Source organism: Eptatretus burgeri, chromosome 5 (assembly GCF_056783735.1).
Source record: "Eptatretus burgeri isolate ZD-2024b chromosome 5, Ebu_testis_v1, whole genome shotgun sequence".
NCBI lineage: Eukaryota > Metazoa > Chordata > Myxini > Myxiniformes > Myxinidae > Eptatretus > Eptatretus burgeri.
This window is the reverse complement of record NC_140965.1, coordinates 54828357-54854061: the sequence shown is the minus strand read 5'-3', so window position 1 is coordinate 54854061 and position 25705 is coordinate 54828357. Positions and strand designations below refer to the sequence as shown.

Sequence of the window (25705 nt, the reverse complement as noted above, 5' to 3'; positions counted from 1 at the left end):
GGGTAGACCAGTACTACATCAGGCTGCAGAGGAAAGCTTTGTATGTGGTCAGGAGCGCATGTGTGCCAAGGAAGGACTTTGCACGACAGAGGATGCCCAGTCGGCGACTGGCTTTTGAGGCCAGTTTGGAAATGTAGCTTTCCCAGGAAAGATCATGCCAGATAGTGAGACTCAGAAACTTGAATGAAAGGAGTGATTCAAGAGGATTGTTGAGAAAGTCGATGGGGAGGGGAGGGGTGGGTGGGTTCCAGGCGGTCCTTTCAGATATAAAGAGTGAGAGTGTGCGATTTGTCAGGGTTGAAAGACATGTTCCACGTGTTGGACCAGTTTGTCATTTTTATCCATATCTGCAGTGAGTGAAGAGGCTGCTGCTTGCCGATCTGAGGGAAGACAGATGGTTCCGCAGAGGGTAGAGTCATCAGCAAAGAGATAAAGAGGATTTTCCAGAGAGTCAGAGAGATCATTGATGAAAACCAGAAAAAGAAGAGGGCCAGGAACACTGCCTTGAGGAACTCCAGCCTGGACAGGAAGAGGGGATGAGAGAACTCCATTAAGGGCCACATGTTGGCTACTACAGGAGAGAAAGTCTGCGAACCATGAGTGGAGATATCCTTGGATACCATAGAAAGAGAGTTTGGTGAGCAGGGCAGGGTGTCAGACCATATCTAAAGCACGCAATATGTCGAGGGGTATGGCTCTGATTTCATGTCTGGCATTGAGGATTTCCATCCATTGTTGGGAGAGCAGAGGCACATATCCAGGATAGAGTGACCTGGTCTGAATCCAAATTCATGATCAGAAATCAAGCCGTTGGAGAAGAGGAAGGAATTAATGTCTGAAGCGATGATGGATTTCATAATTTTGCTGATGATTGGTCGAAGGCTGATTGGTCTGCAGTTGCAGGAATCTGTTTTTGCACCTTTTTATGCAGAGGGGTCATGTTTGCTGATTATCAAAGCAGATGGCAGATGTCCTTGAGCAAATGAGAGGGTGAATAGAACAGAGGAGGGTAAGCAAGAGCAGCAGAGCAGGTTTTTAGGACACGTGGGCTGATGCCGTCTGGACCGGTTGCAGAATCAGAGTCGAGGTTTCACAGCAAGCTCTCCGCCTTGTCAGGAGAAAAGGACCCAGAGTCCAGGAACAGTTGGGTGTAACTGGGTCAGGTGGGTACAGAAAGTGATGGTTTTGGGACACAAGATTTCGAAGCAAATTCAGATTTAGTCTTTTATTTTTATTTTTTTCTAAGTGATTTGAAAAACTTTTGAAAGTTTTTGATTTCTCTGAGTGATTCTTCACAATTGAGAGATTGGGTAAGGTCTGGATGCACAACCAGCCACGCAGTGGGATACAAACCATGAACTTGGATAAAATTAATGTCAGTGAAAATTGTAAATTTCCTGATGAGATCACTGTGTCTTTTAATAATAACCAGGCTGAATTTGATTGTAGTTTTGGTCTAAATGATACAGTATCAAATACATCCATCCACTATCATATGGAGAATCAGTTCTCAAAAAAAATTTATGTCCCATTAACGAAATGTTTTTTTTTTTACTTTATTACATAAAAACATAAGAAGTATGAGAAAAAAAATTGGAAATTTGAGTCTGCTTTTAGACAAAACAAACCTAAAAACTTCTGTGATTGGTTTATTGGAGACATGGCTCCATGATAAACCATGTTCTCTTTTTTTCATTGCCATGTTTTGAATTAATAACAAATGATCGATAACTGGAGGAGGTGGAGTTGCATTGTTCATTTCTTTAAATTATGATTTTAAGATACTTTCTGAGTTAAATTGTATGACTCCTGTACTAGAAACGATTTTTTTTTATCGAAATCCTTAATCCTGGTTAAAAAAGGAATATTGATCGGTGTTATCTACAAACCACTTGGCTCAAATCAAAATAAATTATTCAAAGAATTTCAAGTTCTTTTCTCAAATCATATATTTACAGACAAACACTGCTTTTTGATGGGTGATTTAAATGTTAACTTTCTTGGTTGTCATCAAAACTCTTTTTCAGAAGAGTTTTTGGATGTAATAGTGGCAACTTCATTTATTCCAATTAATGGCAGACCAACATGAATAACTGAACAACCGACTACATTGATTGATAATATTTTGACGAATGTTTATCCACTTACTGAAGCAGGAATTGTCCGATCAGACATTACGGACAATTTTCCAGTCTTTTCCCAAATACCTGATTTTATGTCTTGCCCTAAATCTACTATTAGTAAACTAACTCGTAATTTGACTTCTGAAAATGTTAATAAATTCAAAAAAATCTAAGTATAATTGATTGGTTTGAGGTCTTCGTTCTGCAAGATAGTAATACATTTTTTTTGATAAGTTGATGGAAATATGAACTAATATTTAAGATGAAACAATCCCTCAACAGATGTTGAAATCCTCAAATTATAGGAAAGTTCCAAGATTTCCATGGATCACAAAATCTTGATTGAGATCAATAAATCGAAAAAATAAGTTATATTACAAATATAAATTAAACCCCATTTAACAAACGTGGTGTAAATACACAAACTATAAAAATGTACTGAAACAAAACTTTTAAGAAATGTAAAAAGAGATTGTTTCTAAAAGCAGATACATGAGAATAAATATGATATTAAGGGCACTTGGAAAATCAAAAATGGAGTTATGAGTAATAGTAAGAAAAATATTTCAGTTAAACTTAAGATAAATAATGTTCAGGTTGAGGATAAAAAATGTTATTGTCGAACATTTCAATGATTATTTTGTAGACATTGGACAAAATTTAGCAAAGAGTATTCCTGTTCCAAACAGAATTTTTACTGATTTTGTGGATAAACATCCCAATACAAATTCAAAATTAGTTAATTTTCGAACTCATGCAGATGAAATTAAGGATATTGTAAGTCATTTCAAAAACAAAAAGAGCACAGGTCATGATCAATCCATCCATCCGTCCATTCATCAGTTCCATACTCTGTGCAGAGTGTCGGTGCTGCCTAAGCAGTCTCCTTGGCTATCGGACACAATGCTGGATGGGTCGCCACTCCGACACAGGATACCAGCATGTTGGCACTCATTTTGCTGACCTCAGAAGGATGACAAGCCAAGTTAACCCCACCTGGTATTAATTCAACAGCTGAGTGGGATTTGAACTCAGGACCCTAGGATCCCAAGCCCACCACCCTAACTAACCATTAAGCCAACACCAGGCATACAGGTCATGATGGAAATGAATAATGTCCCGGTTAAACATATACTTCCTGAAATTACAGTTCTGTTACCACATATTTAATTTGTCTGTCACCTCTGGAGTTATACCTGACAAAATGTTTCCTATTCTTAAAAAGGGCAACTCTCAAGAGGTCTGCAATTACCACCCAATTTCATTATTAATAACTTTCTCTGAAATTCTTGAAAAAAAAAAAATATATATATATATATATATATATATATATATATATATATATATATATATATATATATATATATATATATATATATATGCCTGGTGTTGGCGCAGTGGTTCGGGCAGCGGCTTGGGATCCAAAAGGTCCTGAGTTCAAGCCCCGTTGGGCCACTGAATTAATACACCAGGGGGTTGACTCAGCCTGTCATCCTTCCGAGGTCGGCGAAATGAGTACCAGTGTACTGGGCCGGTGTATACCCCGGTTAAAATAGGTGTACTATATCCCTGTGTCGTAAGAGGCGACCAGGGTTGCGTCAGGAAGGGCATCCGGCGTAAAACATGTGCCAAATCACTATGCGGATCACACGGATGATCCGCTGTGGCGACCCCTAACGGGAGCAGCCGAAAGAAGAAGAAGAAGATATATATATATATATATATATATATATATATATATATATATATATATATATATATATATATATATATATATATGAGCCTGGAGTTGGTGCAGTGGTTAGGGCAGCGGCTTGGGATCCAAAAGGTCCTGAGTTCAAGCCCCGTTGGGCCACTGAATTAATACACCAGGGGGTTGACTCAGCCTGTCATCCTTCCGAGGTTGGCGAAGTGAGTACCAGTGTACTGGGCTGGTGTATACCCCGGTTAAAATAGGTGTACCATATCCCTGTGTTGTAAGAGGCGACCAGGGTTGCGTCAGGAAGGGCATCCGGCGTAAAACATGTGCCAAATCACTATGCGGATCATACGGATGATCCGCTGTGGCGACCCCTAACGGGAGCAGCCGAAAGAAGAAGATATATATATATATATATATATATATATATATATATATATATATATATATATATATATATATATATATATATATATATATATATATATATATATATATTCGAGTGATTAACTTTCTGAATGTATCTAATGCGCTGATCAATTCACAGTTTGGTTTCCGGTTGAAACACAACATGACACTTGCTTTATTACCTTCGCATTCTGCGAAAGGTTAGTTTTGGTCGGCGTGTATTTATTTATTTATTTATTTATTTATTTATTTATTTATGTATGTATGTATGTATGTATGTATGTATGTATGTATGTATTTGTAATCTTGTGATTCGTATAACTCAAAACGTATTAAACCGAATTGCATGAAATTTGGTGGGATGATTGGTTATTAGCCAGGAAGCATTCGATTAGATTTTGGGATCGTTCGGGTCAAAGGTCAAGGTCACGAAAAGGTCAAAATCGTCTTTTTACGGTCAATTTTTATTCAATTTGCATGCAACTAACGCCAAAATGTTCAGAATTCAACGCCTCATCTTGTGATATGCAATATGACACAATGACGCCCATACTCTTGTTACCGATTAGGGGTCAAAGGTCAGGGGGGTCACGACCTTGAAAACGAGATTACCTTCTCTTGTTGAAACGTTGTATTCACCGAGCTTGCGAGTGAAGACTCGCCAAAACGACGTGAGTTGATTGTTGTTTAGTCCGTAGCCCCCGAAAGTCGGGGGGGGGTCATGACATTATAGATATGTGGTTTGTGTCATAAGACCATTCATATGAAACCAGTTCCCCACACTCATACCAAGAACAAAAAAAGTAGTGGCGGCGAAGGTATGCGCTCTATGAGTGCCCGTTCTAGTTGTTATTATTATTATTATTATTATTATTATTATTATTATGCAATGTCGATGCTCATATGAGAGCTAACACACAGAATGTACAACAAGGGAAGCAGGAAACGGGGCAAGAGAGGGAAGGAAAAAATAGTGTAGAACACAGACGTGCGATCTGTGGAAGGGAGAGGGATTGGGTGGGCTACACAGGGTAAACAATATGGACACTGCAGCAACTTTCAGGTCGTTACATGACAGGGACTTTCAGGAAGGAAAGCAGGGAATTTGAAGGAGGTGGGTTTGGGGTGGATTCGTGGGGGTAGAAAAGATTGTGGTTTTGGCTGGGATAAGAGATGGAAGTGAACAGCTGTTTTGAAGAACTGGAGGGAAGAGTGGGATTGAAGAGTGTTGGAGTTTGTTCCAAAGGTGGGGAAAAAGGAATGAAAGAGTGAAGGTGAGCAGTGATTCGTGATTTTGATAGTTTTACCAGAATGGGGTTGCTAGCAGACCTTGAGCGCCCTGCGGAAATATGTGGGGGGGGGCATATCTCAGACAGAGCGGGGGTGGGGGGAGGGGGGCAGGCCAGAGAGGAATTGGTAGAAGACAGAAAGACCACTGACCTGTCTGCAGTGAGAGTGTGATTGACCCAAAAACAGCCTCATCGCAGGAAATACCAATTATCCAAAATGCCTAGGTTTCCACAGCGTGAAGCCGAGAAAGGTGAGAGGCGGGTGCACCAGCCCAGAGTGGAGAGCAGTACTCTATAATGAATTTGCGTCCATTGATAAGGTTGTAAGTACCACTGATCATCATTCTCATCCCATCGGTATTTTCCTTGACTTCTCCAAGGCTTTTGATCCCATTAATCATAACATTCTTCTGCATAAATTATCGTACTATGGAATTAGAGGCAAGGCCTTCGAATGATTTGAGTACTACCTCACAAATAAAAAAAAACTGTTTACTGTGCTAAATAACAATGAATGGAGCCATAAACTGGTCACATGTGGTGTCCCACAGGGCTCTATTTAGGGCCTCTGTTCATTATTTATATTAATGATTTTTATAAATCCTCCAATATATTGTCATTCATATTGTTTGCTGATGACTCAAATTTATTTTTCTTCACCCAGATCCATACATTCGAGTTGAAACAGTCAATACTCAACTAAAAGGTGATTTAGAATGGATGACGAATGGCTCATAAGCTCTCATTGAACTTTAATAAAACCAACTGCATGGTCTTTGGTAACACTATCTTCATGCTTCCAGGACCCATTCTTATTCACAAAAAATGTTTATGCAAAGTAGAGACCACCACATTTCTTGGTGTTGTAATTGATGAAAAGTTGTCATGGACAATGCATGTGAATAACTTGAGCAAAAAAATGTTCTCGAATATTTCTCATCATTGATAAGTTAAACATTTTCCTGAAAGAAATACTTCTTTCATTGTATTCAACTCTGATCTTGTCTATACTGAATTATTGTTTACTTGCTTGGGAAATTATTTAAAGCTGCAGATAGATAAGATTTTAATGATTCAAAAAAGTGTAATGAGACTTATTTGCAACAAAGGCTATCGATCTCAAACAAATAAAACGATTTATTTTTTGAAAACAAAATTTTAAAGATAAATGAATTGTATTTATATCAGTTGGGAACCCTTCTGTTCCAGCTAGATCAACAAGAATTACCGAGTAACTACATGCAATTGTTCACCAAAAATTATCAAGTCCACATTTACGCTACAAGACAAAACAGGATACTCGGTCTCCCACAAGTGAGAACAAATTCTGCAAAGAAAACGTTAGTTCTTGCAGGACCCAAATTTTGGAATCCATGAGACTTGAATCTGAAATAATCTCCCATCCTTTATCATTTAAAAGTAAATTGAAATTAGTACTCTTGAAGAAATATAGAGCTGACGTATAGATAATCGTATTCTATTCACCAGTATTCCAAATAAGATCAGATAATTTCAAGATAATGGTGAAATTTATATTGTATTCTCTGTGTGTCTCCCTCTCTCTCTCTCTCTCTCTCTCTCTCTCTCTCTCTCTCTCTCTCTCTCTCTCTCTCTCTCTCTCTCTCTCTCTCTCTCTCTCTCTGTCTCTGTCTCTGTCTCTGTCTCTGTCTCTGTCTCTGTCTCTGTCTCTGTCTCTGTCTCTGTCTCTGTCTCTGTGTCTCTGTGTCTCTGTGTCTCTGTGTCTCTGTGTCTCTGTGTCTCTGTGTCTCTGTGTCTCTCTGCGTGTCTCTCTGTCTGTATATATTTCACTTATATCTATGAAATGGTGGCCTATATAATACAAGCCTGGCTTTTAACATAGAGTCCTCCACGTCACTTCATATTCATATTGTCTTTATTACTCATTTTTGTATTTTATTGATGAATGTGGAAATAAACTTGAAACTTGAAACTGTTCAGCCTGGCGGAGGTATTCACTTTACCGAGCACTATGCTTGTTATAAAATGTATTAATGTATTTTTCAGTTATTTTTTTCATATTCAAGCTTGATGTACATCTTCGGCTTGTCTTGGACAATTGTGTATGTCTTGTTCATATAACTTTTTGAAAGTCCCCATGGCATTGGATAAGGCAGCTTAGGGTTAATATTAGGTGTGTGTGTGTGTGTGTGTGTGTGTGTGTGTGTGTGTGTGTGTGTGTGTGTGTGTGTGTGTGTGTGTGTGTGTGTGTGTGTGTGTGTGTGTGTGTGTGTGTGTGTGTGTGTGTGTGTGTGTTGTATTATTGTGTTGTGTGCAGGCACAATGGTGGATTTGAAGTTTGTTCTTGTAAGTTTGCTGATTATCACACCACTGACAGCCAGGTTTTTGGGTGTGAAGAGAAAACTGTTGCCCACATTTGATGGATTCCAATGGGATTACGACAAGGTACATGGTCCATACAGTGATTATGCTTGGCGAACCATCAAAGTATCGACTAAAAATTGTGAACTGTGACGTCGGTTTGTGCGATCGTCTGTCTCCCATTTCTGGCAGCCACTTCCCATGCTGTGTTAGAAAAGCTGCGCACGCAGGCAAAGCTCAACATTCAACCAGAAGAAGAGGATGATACCAAACGAGATACATTTTAAACATATGAACACAACATGGAATCAGTTTGTTCAACATTGTATTAAGATATGACCTGAACATTATCACAAAGTTGAACAAACCATGTCAGCATTGTTAATAACAGTAACCTATACTGAAAGTCTTTGAACATAGATTGCAGTGGTTGTTGTTTCGTATGCAGCCTGTGGATGTGGGCTGCATAATTTCTAAAAGTGTGGCTGTGCCGCTAATGCAGTGCCCCTGTTACGAGTAAGCTCATACTCATTTTGCCGACCTCAGAACGATAACAGGTTGACTCAACCCACCTGGAGTTATTTCAACAGAACGACAGGGACGTGAACCCAAGACGCTAAGATATCACGCCAGCCGCCTTAACCGTTAAGCCAACACCAGGCAAAGATTGCAATGCAAGGTGATTGTTAAATCAAACAAAAACCTTCATTTATCATTGTGACCTAAAAATAAAATTTAATAATAAACTTCAAAAAGGTCCAAAATAAACTTACATTTAATAGTTGCTCTCCCGTTTATGGCGGCCGCTTCCCACACTGTGATTGAAAAGCTTCTGATTGGTTGTTTTGCATTTTCATTTCACTTTTCTTAATGCAATATAGTCAGACACTTTGTTGTCCTTTCCAGTAATCTTTAAAATCAACATGAACATCTGGTATGAAGTAGGTTTAATACAGATATTCATGGAGTAACACAATTTAAAACAGATATATTTTCCCTCTTTTTAGACAAATTGAACCTCTGCCACCCGATGTTACACCACCATTTCATGGTGGGCGGCACACGCAGCTCAGAGATTTGGTTCAGAGTGAAATCAAGAGTGCAACACAATGAACCTTTTTAATGTCCATAAAGTAATTTAAATTGATTGATTAACTTAAACTTTTCTCTTCAGTGAGGACAGGTACTTTTGCTTGTAAATACAGTATGATATATATATATATATATATATATATATATATATATATATATATATATATATATATATATATATATATAGATAGATATAGATATATATAGATATATATATATATATATATATATATATAGATAGATATAGATATATATAGATATATATATATATATATATATATATATATATATAGATATATATATATATATATATATATATATATATATATATATATATATATAGATAGATATAGATATATATATATATATATATATATATATATATATATATAGATAGATATAGATATATATATATATATATATATATATATATATATATAGATAGATAGATAGATAGATATATATATATATATATATATATATATATATATATATATATATATATATATATATATATGTTTTGTTTTTGTCGTTTTTTTACTTCCTTACCTTCACAATCCATTGTCAACATCAAGCAAATTTAATTTTTTCAAATGTTGTGAGATGTGCTAATTGCTGTGGGAAAGAAGGTGGTGACGTTTTAGGCACGAGTCCTTTTTCAAAGCAAGAGAGAGACTTTTGAAGAAGGGCAGGTTGGGTCAGGTATGGGAACATGCGCCAGAGCAGCGCAATGCTGCGTCCACTTTCCGCCGCGACGCCAGGGGCCTCCATCTGGCCATGCCCCAAGCAGATGCCTGGCCCATCCCCATCTCCTTGAGATGCTGATCAACCTGCTGCAACCACGAGGCACTTGGTAGGCCCATTGGCCTCTAATTAAAAAATTAGATCCTCCACTCATGAGGTTCCCTCGCTGATAGAATCTGGTGAGCAGAATCAGTGTCAGGAAAACAAGCCACATGGCCATACAGCTGCAGCTGACGCTCATGGACGATGCAGGTAACAAATCTCATTTGAGTCTCTCTCGGTTACCACTCGTTGGACACCAAGTCAGACCAGCGATAGCCAAGGATTCTCCGAAGAGACCTGGTACCAAGGGAATTAAGTCTCCATCTCAGATCCCATGTCAGAGTCCAAGTCTCACTTCTATAGAGCAAGACGAAGCACCAAGGACCTGAAAACTTGAGCTTTCATCCTCCCACAAAGGTATCGGCAGTACCACACCCCATGATCCAGTGAATCCATGACTCCCCAGGCCCGACCCAGACGTCTGTTGACCTCTGGCTCAGACAGCAGAGACATCAATATCACTGCCAAGGTAAGTGAATCTCCATGACCTCAACATCCTCACCACAAACAAGCACAGACAGGACAGCAACATCGAAGATGTCATTGAAAGTCTGGATCTTAGTTTTGACACAGAAAACCCGTAATCACAGCGGCTCCGACTCCTCTTTCAGCCCCTCGCGGGCCCCCAAAAGGATATCTGGAGTCACTGTAAAGATGACTGCATCATCTGCGAAATGAAGGTCAGAGATCTTGACATTCCCAAATGATACACCGCATCTAGATCTCTCCAACACCCTCCCTAGAATCCAGTCCATACAAGTATTGAAACGTGTGGCAGCCAGTGCACACCCCTGACGAACTCCAGTAACGACTGTAAATAAGTCAAAGATGGTACCACCACATCTCACAGAATTCTCAGTACCAGAGTTCAGACATCAGATCGATCAGTTTTGGTGGCACTCCACGAAGATGAAGAATCCTCGAGAGGGCATCCTGATTCATTGAATCAAACGCTTTACGGAGATCAACATAGGCTGCAAGCAGCCTCTGCTGAAACTGTCGTCTGCATTCCGTGAGGACCCAGAGAACGAGGATATGGTCAATCGTTGACCTCTTTGATGTAAAACCTGACTGCTCTGGATGCTGGTGGTCAAGCAAATTGTGGCGAACCCTATCAAGAATTATCCAAGCAAAGACCTTGCCTGGCACTGAGAGCAACGTCACCCCTCAGTAGTTGTTGCAGTCCTGGTGATCACCCTTCCCTTTTCAAAGAGGAACAACAAGGCCCCTCTTCCACTCAGTTGAAATGATGCCTGTGTTCCAGGCAGAGCACAGAACTGCATGCAACGACATGAGTACCGCATTTCCACCAGCCTTGAGATGTTCAGCATGGATGCCACAGATCCCTGGAGCTTTACCCCATTTCAACCAGTTCACAGCAGTCTGTGTTTCAACAAATGAAGGTGGACCACAGTTGATTGGAGGGTCAGCAACAGGGATTGTAACACCCCTGACATTCAACTCGACAGCTGGGGGATCAGCCTGGTACAACCGCTCAAAGTAACCGGCCCAGCGGGCCTTCACTTCAGACTCTTCTGTCAAGAGCCCACCACCCTCTGTTCAAACTGGAGTACACCGAGGGATGGGCTTGGATGAACGCAATGTGCAAATTCCCATGTATGCAGGACGATAATCATGTGACCACAGGTGATGCTCTCCCCCCACAGATTCCTTGCACATCGGCCTCCTTGTCCACCCTTAGTGCAGGTACAGTTTTACGCTTCAGCTCCATGAACAGCTCAGCTCTGCCATTTAGACTGGCCCTTCGAAGAAGGGTTCACACCTGAAAGGCACATCATTTTTCTTCCCACGACATTTAGGCTGAGGTCACATTTGCTCTACGGTGAGGATAGGGCGGCCATACGCCCTCTGAATTGACAGAAACGTGCGGCGGCCGCAGCGAAACTGAGGTGGCCTCAGGGAGGCCCTATGCAGTATGGCTATATTATATAGGCCGTTGGGGTTGCCGTGGAATTATAGCGCGGTGTTATAAGTTTTTTTTCATTTCTACGTTCGCCGTAGCAATTCGACAAGCCAAGCTATGACGTAGATGTGTTCCACATTGACCGTACGAAGGGCGTACGGTGGGCTTGCGTTATTCGTGCGGCTGCCGTAAGCTCTTCTCAATGAAAAATGAATTTTCCCAACCCCCAAAAAATTACGGCGGCCGCACGATTTCCACGGTCGCCGTACGGTGGCCTTGCGATCTGTGTGACTACCTGCGGGTAACGCAGGGTCGACGCACGGTTCCCCTACGCCCGCCGTGCACCTACGTACGGCCTCCGTGGCAGTCTGCGTCGACCATGCGTCCACCGTGTGCTACCGCTAGAGATCGGAGTATAGGTGTTTGCCTATACCGTGGTGCCCCCAGAATCCCAATTTAATTCGTTCCAGGAGGCTGTTCAGATTGCAAAAAGTTCGGATTCCAAAAATATTTTCCCAAGAAGAAATAATGGAGTGAATTAATCTGTTCGTGGACACAAAGAAAACCCACTTTCAAGACACTTTAAACTGAAATTCCCCATGTTTAAGGTAAAATAAGATGAGTAAATGACCTTCGGTGGCGGTGTATTGTATGTAAACTGGTACAATCACCACATCCAAAGGTCCACACAGGCTCGAGCTCCGGCCTGGGTTCCGATCGCTCGCGCACTCTGCGAGAGCGCTGCCCCCAGGGCAGCTCATCAATCATGATGCCCACAGAACTACAATCACTTTCATCAACCGCATCGGGCTGAAGTAATCATGGATATTCCAAATTACAACTGGTTTTGCTGTGAAATTCAATCCTTGCCCGACAGTCCGACACACCACGTGATCGGATTGCTTTTTTGTTATTAATTAAAACACAAGATGATTAAAAAAACAAACATCACAAATGAAGGTGAAAACACGAGGTAAGGCCTGTCACATTTGGCTCGGCGGCCGGAGGGTCTGCAAAAGGTACGGGCACTCGCAATTATAAAGCGGCCGCAGTATTTCCACGGTCACACAATGTAGCAGTCACATATGTTTTTAGCAGCATCTCGCGTCGCGAACGCTGCTCATAGAGAGCTCGGCGTTGTTGTTGTTATCTTGCCAAAACAAAGTTTTGCAAGATATGTTAGTCAGCTTGTGTTTTGTTTGTTTGTTTGTTTGTTTGTCTGTAATCAAGTATAAAAAAATTCTGCAGAGCACAGTTATCATCGGAAATTTTTGTAACTTCGCATATCAGAGGCCTATGGAGGTCCCTTTCAGTGCACAAAATTTTGAAGGTCAAGGTCACTTTGGCGCAAATCAGGGGAGTCGACGAAACCCTTCTTTTTTGAGTAATTTTGATCGAATGGTCTTCAAACTTCATAGGAATATAGTTCCTGATCTGGTGCTCAGCTGATTAATTTTTGGTGGCGATTGGCCTTGACCTTCATGGTTAGCGCCTGAGGTCAAACATATTTGACCCCAAGGTCAAATTTTCAAGTTTTAGGAACCATATTGTGTAGTACCTCAAATTGAACACCTCGATGAGTACTTTCTAGATATGTCAAGCTTGAGAGATTATGACGTCATTTGGTGACGTGATGAGGCAAACATATTTTTCATGGTTACTCTGTAGAACGATTCTCATCAGAATCTCTCGTAGGCAGATATTCCTCAAGGAGTCGCTCTTGGTGGATAGCAGCTCTGTTCACCTCAGTGTGACCTTAAAGTAGTCACATGTGGTCACCTTTTGGCAAGATACAGGTCACCCTGCGGGTGACATTGGTTTATTGTTGTTGTTGTTGTTGTTGTTGTTGTTCTTCTTCTTCTTCTTCTTCAAACATAACCTTAATCTCTCGCACTCAGCCATTGTATAAACTAGATCCGGATCGCCTTAAATACTGAGCACATGTACGCATCCTCACATAGAGGGTGCCTTTTGAGAGCGTCTATCATGAACTTTTAAATTTATTCGGACATTTGCTTTAAAGTTTCGAAAAGTTGACGTTACTATATAAATATTATTCCATTTATCGTATTGTAATTTCGTAAATACATTATATATTTCGTAAATACACGATATATTGTAAATACGTAAATAGATTATGACGCGTTTCGCTCTTGGCTTAATGACGACATGTGACGAAATATCGGAAGTTGTTGTTTTATTTTTTTTTTAATTTAATTTAATTTTTTTTTAGCCGACAAAACCTTTATGTTTTGGACGCTGCTCTTGGACACATTTGTTCTTGTTATTTTTCGGCTAACAGCACGGCGTATTTATAAATTGTGGAGACCGAAAACATGGGTGGTTTTTTGGGAGAGGGGGTGCTTCCTATTAGTTCTGGTATTTCGGTATCACCTCTGGTTCTGAGTACTTGTATTTTGGTATTGATCGATAAGGCCCTTATTTTCACTCTTGGCGATCCCCAGGGGATGATAGTATATGGAGGGAGTACCGGGTGAGGATGATTGGGCACCCTCGTCAAGAAGTGTTAGAACTTCTTGAGTGTCGGCCATGAAGAGGGGCAGGCCCGGTGATGGAAGTAGTGAAGAGTCGGAGGTGCGGATAAATTCCCAATTATAATTTCGGCTGTGGAAGGGTCCAAGTCGTTAATTTTCAATAACCCTATAAAATTGGCTTCCGTAATTGGAAAATAATTTGGTGACGTACATTGTGCAAGGAAACTTCGATCGGGTGACCTTCTGATCCAGTGCAAATCGGTGGCCCAGCAGGAAAAGATTCTGAGAGTCTCTCTTTTTGGGGATATTCGAATATCTGCTCACATCCCCAGGTCTTTAAGGGAATGCCGGGGAGTAATTTATGGGATTGACCTGGACATTGATATGGAGGTTATCAAGAGGCATTTGGCTGACATGGGAGTAGGTGAAGCCCGTCATCTTACGTCGGTGAGGGATGGGGTGAAGGTCGATACCACGTGTGGTATTGTCCTTCTCCATCCCGGTCCTTCCCCCTAAAGTGTTCCTGGGCTACCAAGCATTTCCTGTTCGGGAGTATATCCCTCCCCCTTTAAGATGTTACAAATGCCAAAGATTCGGTCATACTGCAACATTCTGTCGGGGTAAACGGCGTTGCAGCAAGTGTAATGGGGATCATGAGTATGAGAGTTGTACGTGCGTTAAGATGTGCTGTGCCAATTGCGGTGGGGAGCACAGTGCAGCCGACAGAGGCAGTCTGGAATTTCAAAGAGCGGCCCAGATTCAGCAAGTAAAAACCACTGGGAAGTTATCGTATGCGGAAGCAGTGCTCAAGGTCCCCAAAGTTGTGTTGCCAATTAAAGAAACGAATAGGATTACTAAAACTCCAGCTCCGGTTAAGATACAAACAGTTTCGGTTGGTTGTCAGACGGAGACAATAGATCAGGATTGCCAAACTGAGGATTCAAGTGCCATGGTGGTTTTGAACATTTCTAAATTGGGGTTCGTTGGATTTATTACTGAGGTCGTAAATTGCACAACTGTTGTACAAAGGAGATCGGAGAAGATTAGCATTATTGCTTCAGCAGCCTGAAAACATCTGGGATGGGATGATATTTCTACCAAGGATATTAATAAGATATTTAACAAGACAGGCAATAAAAAAGAGAGAGAAACCAGTCCTGATGCCAAACAGTCTCAGGACCCAATGTAATTTATGTTAATAATCCAATGGAATGCTAAAAGTCTCGTGGCGCACGGGTCCGAATTAAAAAAAATACGTCTGAGTTGTTAACGAAACCGGATATTATTTGTTTTCAAGAAACATGGCTCAAGGAGCATAACCGATTCCATATGCCGGGGTATACCCTTATTCGTAGGGATGGAGCTCGAGGTAAAGGGGGTGGGTGTGGCATTATGGTGAAATTTGGTGTTCCCTTCACGGAAACGGAAGACATTACGGAGCTGGAGTGTATTCTTATCAAGGTCCATGGCTCAAGGGGGAGGGTTACAATTATAAACTTCTATAATCCTTGCCAACCATTGATGCACAAGAGTCTTCAGGAGGTTTTTAGAAGGTGTGAGGGGGTGGTACTTGTCTGTGGCGATTTCAACAGCCATAATATTCTCTGGGGCTCCAAAACACTGATAGGAATGGCGATATTATTGAGGATTTGATCGTTGAATTCGATATGGTGATATTAAATGATGGCCAGGGAACATGTATAAATCCATCCACAGGAAGATGTCCCCTCTGGATCTCACTCTTATTTCTTCAATAGAAGCTGCGAGATGCAATTGGGAAGTCCATGATGACAACCTAGGGAGTGATCACTTTCCTGTGATCACAAATCTCCAATGTGAAAGGGGTTCTGTGGACTCACTCGGTCCGGCTTCTTGGAACTTTTCCAAGGCGAATTGGGGTCAGTTTTCTGATCGATGTGTCAGGGAAGTGAAGGAAGAGATTGGTGTTCACAATATAGATACCATCAATAACAATATTGTTCAAATTATGTATAACATTGCTTGGGAAACAATCCCAACCTCAATTCCTTCAGGGGGTCGGAAAATTAAGGTCCCCTGGTGGAATGAGGATTGCAAATTGGCAATCCAGGGAAGATGGGCGGCTCTAAAGAGACTGAGGAAAACCCTCAGGTTGGAGGACGTTATAGAGTACAAGAGGAAAAGGGCGATGGCCCAAAGAACTATAAAATGGGCCAAGTCCGCATATTGGAAATCATTTTGTTCATCAGTTAATCCGGATACCCCTCTCCAAACTATATGGGGAAGAGTCAAAAGTATACAGGGAGTTAAGTCGGGAGGGAGATCTTTTCCAGTGATCATTTCCCAGAACATAGCCCTGTGTTCTAATGCAGACAAGGCCAAAGCCGTGGGCCAATTATTTTCTAGTAGTGAGAATATCATAAAGGATGACGTTTTAGAGGCTCGTTTTCCCCAAGTTGTAAGTCAAACCAGGGTGATCACCAATACAGTTCTGCCTTCAAACCCTTCACTCAATCTTGACTTCACTATTTGGGAACTGAAGCAGGTGATTCGTTCGGTTAACAATAGCGCCCCAGGCCCGGATCGGTTATCGTTCCTTATGTTCAAACACTTGGAGGATCGGGTGTTGAGAGTGTTCCTGAGTTTCTTCAATAGGATTTGGGCTTGAGGGAAGCTTCCCTGTGATTGGAAACACGCTATTGTAATTCCTATCCTGAAAGAGGGGAAAGATGGCACTGTCCCATCTTCATATCGCCCGATCTCCCTGATCTCAGTTGTTTGCAAATTAATGGAGAAAATGGTGAATAACCGATTGGTCTTCTTCTTGGAAAAGAACAACCTATTGTATAAAGGCCAGACCGGTTTTCGAAAGGGACGGTCCGTTATGGATCACATTTCCGCACTGGCAAATGATGCCAGGAAATCCCTGGGGAATCAGGAGTCTCTTCTGGGAGTGTTCCTCGATATCCAAAAAGCCTACGATTCAGTCTGGAAAAATGGCCTCCTTTATAAACTGAGTAATCTCGGGGTCAATGGCAGAATGTACGATTGGATTGGTGACTTTTTATCGAATAGAACATTTCAGGTGAGGGTTGGCCTGAGCCTCTCCTCTTCGTTTCATTCTGATAAGGTCATTCCCCAGGGAAGCTGCTTAAGCCCAACACTCTTTAGTATTGTTACGTTTGAGGGGGGGGGGGGGTATGCATTCAAAGGGTAATTAGGATGTTTAATTAGGTATGCCATGCTGTTCGAGTTTACCAGGATCTCGATGTAATAAGTTGCAATTCAGTGGTGATAAGTTGTCTAGTAAATGTTCATTTCTTCAAGGGGGAAATGATAATTGTCACGTAATTAGATAGGGACACGGGATAGGGTAAGTGTGTCTGCGTAAACCCCTTTTAGTAGTCCCTGGAGGCTGGCCGTGACGTCACAGGACAGTGCAGCAGATGGCTCCGCCCCATGATCACGATTGGCGGAAGGCGACGGCGGTGGGCCAATAAAACGGCTCGATTGGAAGTGACGAGGACAGGAGGATAAAAAGGTTCTGTTCGGGGTCAAAAAGGAAGAGGAAGAAGATCGGGACAAAAAGATCGTGTTTTTTTTGGTGTGGAGGCTGTTGCGCGGGAAGCGTACTTGTTGTTGTGCTGATTCGATCGTGTTCTTCATCGTGTCTTGGAGCCTTGCTGAGCCTCGTGCCTCACCTTGGTTGGCTCTGGGGTTCTGCTGACTCGGAGTACGGGGTCGAACGGCGGGCGGACCTGCCTCCCTCCTGCTCGCAACTTGGCGCCAGAACTGGTTCCCTGGTGGCTGTGAGCGGACTTGGGCCAGGACCAGGAGGCCGACAGCACCACGGTTTCTCCTGCCCCCCCGCCCCTGACGAGAGCAAGGCCAGCTCGTCCGACGCTGATCCAGGGACAGTTGCGTCCACACCACGGTCCAGCCTGACCACCAGAAGTAGCTATGTTGTGTGTGTGTGTGTGTGTGTGTGTGTGTGTGTGTGTGTGTGTGTGTGTGTGTGTGTGTGTGTGTGTGTGTGTGTGTGTGTGTGTGTGTGTGTGTGTGTGTGTGTGTGTGTGTGTGTGTGTGTGTGTGTGTGTGTGTGTGTGTGTGTGTGTGTGTGTGTGTGTGTACGTACTTGGCGCCTTAGAGGGTTTGAGATCTGTATATTCCTTGGAATTGTCTGTGTTTTCCCCACGCCCGATCCCACACCATCCTGTCGAATCGCCCCGGATCCCTCTTCTTGCCGAGTCTTGTTATTTCTGGTTAATAAGAAAAACAAATAAACATCATCAACTCAGTGAAAAGTGACTCGTGCCACCTTCCTCGTCCCGTTTGCGGTAGAGCGATTAGAACCGCCATGTTTGGGTTATAAATAAATAAACCGCCTCCATCGTTTCGGCTCATTCTACGTTGGCGGGACTGTTCAAGTCCCGTGGACGTCACAGTATTATGATAAACGATGTTGCCTCCATTCACAAGCTCAATAGCAAGTTATTCCAGTTTGCTGACGACATTGCTATGTGGATTCGGTGTAAAAATCTTGCTACTTCGAGTAAAAAACTCCAGGGCGATATCCGGCTCGTGGAGAAATGGGCCGAAGACTGGGATTTTAAACTATCAGCTGATAAGTCCAAGTTTATCATATTTTCCCGTAAAAAGAAAACGGATGATACAGCAATGGTAATTAATGGCACGTGCATCCATCCATCTCGAGTGGTGTCTTTCTGAGGAGTCACCTTCGATAAGCGACTAACCTGGACCCTGCAGGTGAAGGAGCTGATAGGTAAATGTGCCAAAGGCATACATTTATTATGTTGTCTCTCTGGAACAGAGTGGGGAGCACATCGTGACAGTCTTCTCATGATATACAAAGCTAAAATTCGTTCCCACCTGGATTACAGATACCTGGCTTTCGGTGATATGGCCAAGAACAACCGAAAAAAAAAAAAAACTTGAGACTGTCCAGTCAAAAGCCCTTCGTTTATGTTTGGGTGCTTTTACTAGCATTCCAGTGTCTGCCCTTCTGGTGGAAATAGGTGAGATGCCCTTGTCCCTTCGCTGGGAGATGCTGAGAATGAAATATTGGGCTAGATCCATTTCTTCTGGGGACAGCCATCCTGGCAAATCCTTATTTGAAAATTGTTGGGAATACCTGAAGTTAGACAACTCCGCTTCCTTGCCTCTTGGCCTGGCCTGTATCAAGTTAGCCAAGGAAATGAGGCTGGACTCCCTTCCAGTCAGCCCCCAACATAAAGTCCCCATTTGGCCCCCCTGGACACTCGAACCCCTAAGTCTCCGCATGGATCTCTGGGGAAAAATGGATTCAGTTAATCCTGTGGTAAAGTGCAACCTGGCTGTCGAGTTTATAAATACAAGTTGGAGTCAATCTTTGCATATATATGTGGATGGGTCCAAAGAACCCTCTCTAGGAAGGACAGCAGCGGCGATATGTATCCCCGATGTCCGTGTGGTCAGGGCTTTTCGCTTAACCGATCATCTTTCAGTTTTCTCGACGGAACTATTTGCAATCATCCTAGCTATGGAATGGATAATCGAGTTCAATCCTCTTAGTGCAGTTATCCTCTCAGACTCACTTTCGGCATTACAGGCGCTGGAATCCTTACAGCATGGCTGCAGGTATGACTTGGTCCTAGAAGCTTGGCATTTGTATCACATCATGAATTGGAGGGGTCTGGTGGTGGATTTGTGCTGGATCCCTGTTCATGTGGGCATCGGGGGGAATGAGGCCAGTGACCTTGTGGCAAAGCAGGCCCTCAGAATGGACAATGTCACCCAAATCCCCTTGGGACCTTCAGAAATCATTAGTCTGGTCAAGGACCGTATTGTGGAAAAATGGCAATGTCATTGGGACTCAAAGGGGAGATTTTTTCACGAGGTGCAGTCGGAGGTGGTTCCGCTTGTTAAGCTCCCCAGGCTCTCCCGGAGGGACCAGGTAGTGCTTTGTAGAATAAGACTCGGGCACTGTCGCTTAAATGCATATCTCCATAGAATTGGATGTCACCCAACGGGGTTCTGTGATGTGTGCAGAAAACCTGAAGATTTAAACCACTTATTTCTAAATTGCCTTCTCTATGGGAAATCGAGGCAGCGTCTTGTACGGTGTATAAGAGTTATAGGGGATAAGGGTGTTGGACCTGCAGGTGATGATGCGGCGGATGAACTGGAAGCACCCTCAACTCTGTAAGGCGGTATTAAAATTCCTGAAGGAATGTGGGAGACCCATTTAAAATGTATCTGCCTTTGAAGGGCTATGGCTGTAGGCGGTTTTGATCAGATTCTGGTGCGTGGCGTGGATAGAGCCTCCTGGCTCTGACAGCACCATTCAACCCTCAACCCAAAAAAATTAAAAAAAACATGGGTGTGCCGTACGGTCTTTGATTTGATGTCGCACGGTGACCTTAGGGCGTTCCTGCGGCGGCCATAGAATTTTGAAGGCAGACACAATGTGCCCGCAAGGCGACCACAGGGAGACCGCAAGGGGACTCTAAGCCGAATGTGCGGCCAGACGGACGGTAACGAATGGGTTAATTTATTAATTTTTTTTAATCAGCTCTTTTGTTTCGGCTTGTCGAATTTCTACGGCGAATGTAGAAATGAAAAAAGTTATAAATTCGCGTTATAATTCCACGGCGACCTTCCGACCTGTGAAATATAGCCATATGGCGTAGGGCCACCCTGAGGCCACCTCAGTTTCTCTGCGGCCGCCGCACGTTTCTGTCAATTCAGAGGGCGTACGGCCGCCGTATCCTCGCCGTAGAGCAAATGTGATTGAGGCCTAAAGTATCGATCGACACACGAGAGATGCTTTCACGAGTACTTCTACCAACGAACTGAATGAACAAAGCGCGAGGATGCGGTTCAAACAGGTGGGGGAGACACGTGAACAAACATGAACGCCACGTTGTGTTCGCTTTTTTAAAATGTGTTCGGTTTTTAGGGCAAAACTTTCTCGAAAAAAATTGTTCGGATTCCAATTTGTTCAAACAATGGGGCGTTCGGATTCTGGGGGCACCACGGTATATTATAGTTATAGTATATTCAGTTATATATACTGGTATATTTTTATTTCAGTAGAAATAGAAGTGGTATATATACCCACTCGTTACGGTCCGTCTGGCTGCACGTTCGCCTTAGGGCTCCCCTGCGGTCGCCTGGCGTCTGCCTTGAAAATTCTATGGCCGCCGCAGCGACGCCCTAAGGTCACCGTGCGACATCAAATCGAAGACCGTACGGCACCCCCACGTTTTCGGTCTTCACAATTTATAAATACGCCGTGCGGCTACCCGAAAAATAAAAACATATGCGACTGCTACATTGTGTGACTGTGGAAATACTGTGGCTGCCGTATAATTGCTAGTGGCCGCAGATTTTGGAGACCCCACGGCCGCCGTGACTACTCTGACCTAGACCTTAGCACACCTCTCTCAACATTTGATTTGAGAATTAGACTCGTCCTTATTTTTCTGCTGACTCGGCCAACTCTAGTCCTTATGCAGACTTTTTCCACCATCATCCATCATCCATCATCTCAAACTATCACGAGTGAAATGATGGATGCTCTATTTTCATTTTTCTGACCCTCATTTGCAGGACATCCACACACCAAACTTGGACCACCAGGTTCAGCAAGGATTGAAGGCCAAGTACATGTTTTCTCTCCATACATCCGTTTTCGCTTCAAATAACGTCACCATTGTGACAGGTAGGATTAATCCTGGAACGCTCGATTTGATGATGGAAACAAGATTGTAATACCAATTAAGCAATTTGATCACCATAAGTGTTTTTTATTAATTCCAGAATGTTCAATATTTTTTATGATAATCAGTTGATGGATTGTAAAATCATGTTCTGCAATAATCAATGATGCAACAGCAGGGCAGACAAGGTTTTGCCTTGTTTGTGAAAGGCCTTGAGTTTGAGTTTTGGGTTGAGTCACAATTTTTAAATATTATTTTCATTTGGGAATTTATTCCCATTTATTTAAAAAAAAAAGAAATTGTCACTGCCTTGCATAACAAGTCATTGTGGTCCTGTACATTAATGGTTCTCTCAAATGCAAGAAATATCAGATTGACTAAACTGTGAAACATATGAATTAAACATATGAATAAAATAAAATGAACTAGAAGGCCACTCGTCAGAGCGCATACCTCCGCCACGTAATGCCTGATCCACAAGAACATATCAAACCCAATACATTTTTGAACTAGAATGGGCACTCAGTCGAGCGCATACCTTCGCCTCCGCTACTTTTTTGTTCTTGGCATGAGAGTGGGGGGAACAGAACAGTGAACATTTTGGTGTTGGTTTCATGCAAATCGGTTTTGATTTGACCGTGTTATGACAAAAACCGCATATTTTGAAAGGTCGTGACCCCACTGACCTTTGACCCCCAACCGCTAACAAGGGTAATGACGTAATTGTGTCATGTCGCCCATCACAAGATTGGGCAATGAATTCTGAACATTTTGGCATCGGTTACATGCCAATTAGATCAAAATTGACCGCGCTATGGTAAAAATATGAATTTGACCTTTCCGTTGATTGCAACTGTTGTGGGTTTCTCAATAAGGGGTAAAGGGTTGGGAAGGAGTTCAGGTACATTGATGGGTGAAAAGTCTTTCATGTGGAAACACCTTAGGTTCAAACGCAGATGATGTTGATACAGGAGTGTGTGACAAAGGCACTTGAACCGGTTCAATGTTTGGCTCCCCATGACGTAACCTGAGTTGGTCAACATGTTTACACATGTATCCACCATCACACAACTTCACAAGAAACATCATTTCACCAATGTTATCGATAATGATGCCAGATAACCACTTAGTTCCACATTCGGAGTTCAACACGCACACAGGAACATTGATCTGGAAATTGCGGTATACAGATGTCTGGTCGTGATTATGTTTCTGTTGATACTTGTTATTCTCGACCTCGAATGTTACGTTTGGGTGCACTCATGATAACCGTGTTGTTATTTCACAACCCATCAGAAGCTTGGCAGGTGAACGACCGGTGGTTTGATGTGGTCTGATGTGGTAGTTGAGCAACACACGAGCTAGCCGAGATTGAATGGAGCCTTCCTTGACGTGGCTTAGACCATTCTTGATGATCTGAACAGCATGTTCGCCTTGACCAATACTGGCGGGTTTGTAGGGAGCAGATGTGTCATGCTTAATGCCGTTAATTTTACAAAAGTTCTGAAACTCTGAACTCGTATATGATGATCCATTTTTTGATACAATGGAGTTTGGAATATCGTGTTGCGTGAACATGGTACATAGAGCTTCAATTGTTCCAGCAGAGGATGAGGATGGCACCACGAGAGCTTCAATCCATTTGGAGTGGGAATCAACTACGATAAGGGAAAACTTCCCTTGAAATGGACCAGCATGGTCGATGTGTAGTCTGGACCATGGTTTTGATGGATACGACCACATGGCCAATGGAGACTGTAGCGGTGTCTTGGCATGGGCTTGACAAGTGGAACAATGGCGTGCACTGGACTCGATGTCACTGTCCAAACCAGGCCACCAAACATGGGCTCGGACAATAGCCTTCATGGTGACCGTGCCTGGATGAGCATTGTGGAGTTCACTGATAGTTTTCCCACGGAGTTTAGGTGGAATTATCACTCAGCTACCCCAAACCAGGCAGTCTGCATCAATAGAGAGCCCATCCTTCTGGATGAGGTGCAGTTTTTCCCCTTCTGGTTGTGATGCCCAAATACCTGACATAACACAGCGTTTAATTTGTGACAAATCTTGGTTTGCTATTGGTAGCACAAGCAATCTGCATAACGGTTATGGGCACCTCATCGTGAATGACGTTAGCCGTGAGATGAATGATATCACCAGATTGTGGAGGTTCTGGGATTGTTACGGGAAGCAGTAAGCAACTGAGTGCATCAGCGCAATATATTTCCTTCCCCGGGCGGTAAACCAATGAATGGTCGTAACCAGCAAGGGTCAACGTCCAACGTTGTACATGACCTGATGATGCGGGCAGAATGGCTCTCATTTCTCCCAGGAGACCTATCAAGAGTTCGTGATCAGTGTCAATGGTAATATGTCTTCCAAAGACATATTTGTGCATATTTAAAGTGCCCCAGCCACATGCTAATGCCTCTTGTTCTGCTTGAGCATAGCGACGTTCAGTGTCAGAAAGGGTTTGTGTTGCATACGCAACAGGCTGGAGATTACCAGTTCCATTTGTTTGCAACAACACACACCCAATGCCACATGAAGAGCCATCATAACTGAGAATGAGTTCCTTGGATGGGTCATCATGGACAAGTAATGGCGAGGAGGACAGCATGGTTTTAGCAGCCTTGAACGCTCTTGTTTGGGCAGCTTCCCATTTCCAGATAATACCTTTTCCGAGGAGAAGATGCAGAGGCTCGATGGTTATGCTTAGTTAAAGCAGGAAATTACCAAAGTAGGTTAACATATCCAGGAATGCATGAAATTCTGAAATGTTTTGTGGCATTGGTGCATTCGCAATTGCTTCAACTTTGCTCGGAGAGGGCAAAATGCCTTGACAGGAGATTTGATGACCCAGGTATTCAACTTCACGTGCCATACAGGAACACTTCTCATGCCTTAGACATAGCCCAGCTTGTGACAGTCAATTGAGGACTTTGTTTAGGTTCTTGAGATGTTCATGGTGTGACTTGCCAGTCACTAGTTTGTCGTCTTTGAATGCAACTGTCTTTGGTGCAGTTTTCAATGATGTCTCCCTCTTGCGTTGGAAGATTGGTGCAGCAGAGCGTATGCCAAATGGGCATCTGTTGTATGTGTAGAGTCCTCGATGATTCATGTATGATGCATGTATAGGGCTTGGAATCATCATCCAGTTCCATTTGAGCATAGGCATTGGTCAATCAAGCTTAGTGAATGTCTGGGCACCAATGAGAGTGGTGAACAGATCCTCTGCTTTGGGCAAAGGGTAGCCATCCATCTTTGAATAGCGGTTGATCATCATTTTGTAGTCCCTACAAATGCACACTGTTCCATCGGCTTTGAGTATTGCAATGATAGGTGCTGCCCAGTCGGAATACTCGACTGGTGAGATGATGCCCTCACTCTGCAGGCGGTCAAGATCACATTCGATCATTGATCACATCATGTAGGGCACAGGTCTAGCCTTATGGAACAATGGCTGAGCATCTGCAGAAACATGAATCCTCACTTTGGGCCCTGCAAAGGTGCCAACACCATTACTGAACAGGCCAAGGTACTTGTTGAGCACGGTATCGTACCCAGCATCAGAGTTGGAGACTCTGTCTACATCACTCCAATTAAGTCTGATTATTCGTAACCAATCTTGGCCTAAGAGGGTTGGTCCTTCTCCATGCACTATCAGTCATGGGAGGACATGAGTGCTGTTTCCATATCCTACAGTTACATTATCTGAGCCAACTACAGGAACCACCTCCTTGGTGTATGTTCTCATGTCAGTCGATATGGGCCGGAGTGCAGGAGACT

The 25705-nt window shown here is 42.8% G+C and overlaps 1 protein-coding gene across 5 annotated transcripts in view; it reads left to right on the top strand.

Annotated features, from left to right (window-relative positions):
* LOC147026461 (uncharacterized) overlaps positions 1 to 25705 on the top strand; it is a 60627-nt gene that overhangs the window by 15144 nt on the left and 19778 nt on the right. For 4 of the 5 annotated variants that reach the window (XM_085881900.1, XM_085881899.1, XM_085881898.1 and 1 more), the window contains 3 exons: positions 6184 to 6225; positions 7816 to 7943; positions 21807 to 21918. In XM_085881900.1, the coding sequence (XP_085738026.1) occupies positions 7821 to 7943; positions 21807 to 21918 (235 nt within the window). In that variant the 5' untranslated portion in view covers positions 6184 to 6225; positions 7816 to 7820. The remainder of the gene's footprint in view (positions 1 to 6183; positions 6226 to 7815; positions 7944 to 21806; positions 21919 to 25705) is intronic. The other variant, XM_085881901.1, reaches the window with a different exon arrangement.